At 32.3% G+C, this 3,420-nt stretch overlaps 1 protein-coding gene across 1 annotated transcript; it reads left to right on the forward strand.

Moving 5' to 3' along the window:
• Positions 1 to 2,239: 2,239 nt before the first annotated feature.
• LOC105567533 (kinesin-like protein KIF19) lies at positions 2,240 to 3,267 on the forward strand (the record flags this gene model as incomplete). Its single annotated transcript, XM_012022470.1, has 3 exons — positions 2,240 to 2,717; positions 2,848 to 2,943; positions 3,064 to 3,267. Coding segments are annotated over exons 2-3 (300 nt in total), but the record flags the coding sequence as incomplete, so codon positions are not given.
• Positions 3,268 to 3,420: the final 153 nt, after the last annotated feature.

Consider the following 3,420-nt stretch of genomic DNA (forward strand, 5'->3'; position numbering starts at 1 on the left):
TACTCTTCAAGGTCAAACCTATGGTACCATCTTATGTCCCCCTCGAAACCATACAACTTTTGTCTGAAACATTTTTTCATATCTCTTTTAGTTTTTTAAAAAATCGACTGTATAAATTAAAATGGCCCACCCTGTATATGTTGTTTATAATAGTGTTTTACTATACACTTTCTCGCGAGTAATTGAAAAACCTATTGACAATGAGTAATATAAGGTTAAGAGATTTTGATACCCGATAACAAATTTTTCATGCATAAACATGTATAAAATATATATAGAATTATAAAATATATCAAATATGTACATGCATGATGTTTTTACATTGTGTATTTCTATATAAGTCTATATAATTGTTATATTAAATACTTTTTTAACACAAAGATCTGTTTATTATAGTTTCTGAAATATTAACAGAAGTAAACGTAAATCAGCAATATTGTAAATCAAATTTTCTTTAAAAAGAGTATTTCCATTTTTATAAATATTATTAGCTAACACCAAAAACTTTTATGCCATTGTATAGATGTATTAATTTTATTTTCACAAAGTTTCAGATTTTTAAGAATTTTTTGAAATTTCCGAATCTTATAAGTCAAAAATGTTTATATTTAGTCAGAGAGAAAAGTAAATTTTGCTTTACTAAGAATCTAAATCCTTTTTGAACGATTAATACAAGTTCACAAAATTTCATTAAAAAATTATATGTGTTTATGATTTCATATGTTAAAAATGATTTTAACAAAAACCACAGATAATGACCTGCTTTAGTACGTGCTTTAAGTACATAGTTTACACCGTATTTTGTTAGCGCAATCTGACTTATACCCGGACCTAAAAAGCTTTCAAATGAAACGTTTACACTAGAGCTGAAATTTTTCTTCGAAGATTTTCAATTTCGAAGCTTCGAATCTTCGAAGATTCGAAGCTTCGTAGAAATTATTCGAGAATTGAAGTTTTCGAATTTTTCGAAGATTCGAAGTTTCGAAGTTTCGAATTTTCGAAGTTTCGAATATTCGAAGTCAACTAATGTATTAACAGGATAAAAAACAATAACACATTTTGTAAAATTAATCGTTTTTACTATAACTGTGAACTAATTAAATGCCAACTAATTAATATCATTACAAGTATAAAAAAACAAATGTTCTTTTTGTCGGACACATTTTTGTCCATAAATTTTCTATCATTAACATTTTATCTTATTAACTATTTCTTTTTACTGCCTGATACAGATGATAGATACAGATGATAAATTAGGTTGGTTTTTGAAAGCTTATATCTTAATGCATTAGTTGACTTCGAATATTCGAAACTTCGAAACTTCGAAAATTCGATATTCGAAGTTTCTTCGTTTCTTCGGATACTTCGAAGCTTCGCAACTTCGAAGCTTCGAATAATTAAGACCACTAGTTTACACCTATAATACTTTCAGGTCGAATATAGCACATACATATAACATGGGTAAAAATTAAATCCAAACGTGAACACCTTCGGTTGAACGTCATCTCTTGAAATTTGTGAAATTTTAGGCCATCTGCGTTTACATGCGTTACATTATATATATCGCGCGACCAACGTCAAGCTAGGGCAAGAGAAAAAGAGACCTGACCCAAGCCAGGTTGACTCGCCTATCAATTGTTTACATCGTCACGACCTATCGTGAATAGGTCAAATATAAGGTACAGGTAACGACCTAACGCACGGTGTAAACTTATATGCCAATTTAAACGCCTACAGTTAAACGTTATCTCTTTAAATTTGAGCAATTTTAGACCACCTGCGTTTATCTGATCGATTATATGACCAAAGTCAGATCAGGGCAAGCGAAAAGGAGACCTGATCCAAGCTAAATCAAATCGTTTATTAATTGTTAACACCGTCCAAATGTATTGCCTATACCTAAACCCACGGTGTAAACTAACAATAAGCCATGAAAGCATTCAATCCCAGCGAGAAATGACTCATCGATCGATGTCGAATCGACGTCATTACGTCAATTTGACGGTATCGATGTCAATTCGACGTCTAAGAATCTAAATCCTGTGTAAATGTATATTTTTCTTCAAGTGTATCAAACTAACAATAAGGTTCAAAGCACAAAGTAACGTAATAGCTTACATCCCACCATATTACTGATTTACAATTATTTTTGTTAATATTTCAGAAACTATAATAAACAGATCTTTTGTGTTAAAAAAGTATTTAATATAAAAATTATACAGAATTGTAAACAATGTCGAATTGACATCGATCGACGAATCATTTCTCACTGGGATAGCACCAGCGTTCAGTTCGCGGCAGTGGAAACGTTTCGCTAAAAATCTGACTAGGGTGCCTATCATGAAAATATTCGGAATGGATTCCGATCGGAAACAATTTCGAACATTTCTATGATAAGTAGGCACTGATCTGCTTTAAAATGAATTAGTGTATAAACAGGGACGTATCAGTTTAATCCGCTTTATGTGCGTGCCATCTAATTTAACGATGTAAACTGTATCACTGATCTTTTCGTACTATTCTGTCTATTTTTTGGAATTCCAAAATATTCGAATTATTCTTGGGCGCAAAAAATCGCCTCCTTTTTAACATTGTTTTTCGAAGTAATCATCATTACTGTATGTACTTTCGTATTTTTATTATAGGTCGCTGTTCGTATTCGACCTTTGGCTCCGAATGAAAGCGGTACCAGATCTTTGCATGCTATTAACGAGAAGGTAAATCCACAAAGTCAATTTATTTACTTGCTAATTTAGGGTCAGAGCACAAAGCGACCTAAGGCAGCTAATTTAGTTGCTCTCTGCCATCAGCCTAACTTGTGAAAATATTTCGTCCATGAATTCGCAGATGGTAATGCTGGAGGATCAGGATGGTGATAAGCAAAAACGCGCAGTGCCGCGACAATATCTCTACGATATGGTTTTTGGAGAGGCTTCGACACAAGTAAATTAATTACTCATTCCAAATCGATGTTGTTAAACTATGTATTTTTTGTTATACAGCTTGATATATTTTTTATACATCTCCCAATTTATTTCAAATATATTATATATTATACTACAGGTGGAGGTCTATGAAGGTACAACCAAAAATTTAGTACAGGATGTTCTCAATGGTTACAATGCGACCGTGTTCGCGTATGGCGCAACAGGCTCAGGAAAAACACATACGATGGTTGGAACATCGTCAAATCCCGGAATTATGGTTCGTGCCCTAAACGACATTTTCCTAGCGGCTAAAAAATTACGAGACAACATGGAATTTACTGTAAGTTCCTAAAAAAATATATATTTTTCTAAATTATTTCTTTTTCGAATTCTATTATAGTTTTCTATTTACGTTGAACGTAGATTCCGCTCTACTTTTGCTGACAATCTATGTATCAGACTGTATAGCAAGTATATTGGAGTCTGCTTGATT

This window comes from Vollenhovia emeryi, unplaced genomic scaffold (assembly GCF_000949405.1).
Source record: "Vollenhovia emeryi isolate VEMERY1.0 unplaced genomic scaffold, V.emery_V1.0 DF942840.1, whole genome shotgun sequence".
Taxonomy (NCBI): Eukaryota; Metazoa; Arthropoda; class Insecta; order Hymenoptera; family Formicidae; genus Vollenhovia; species Vollenhovia emeryi.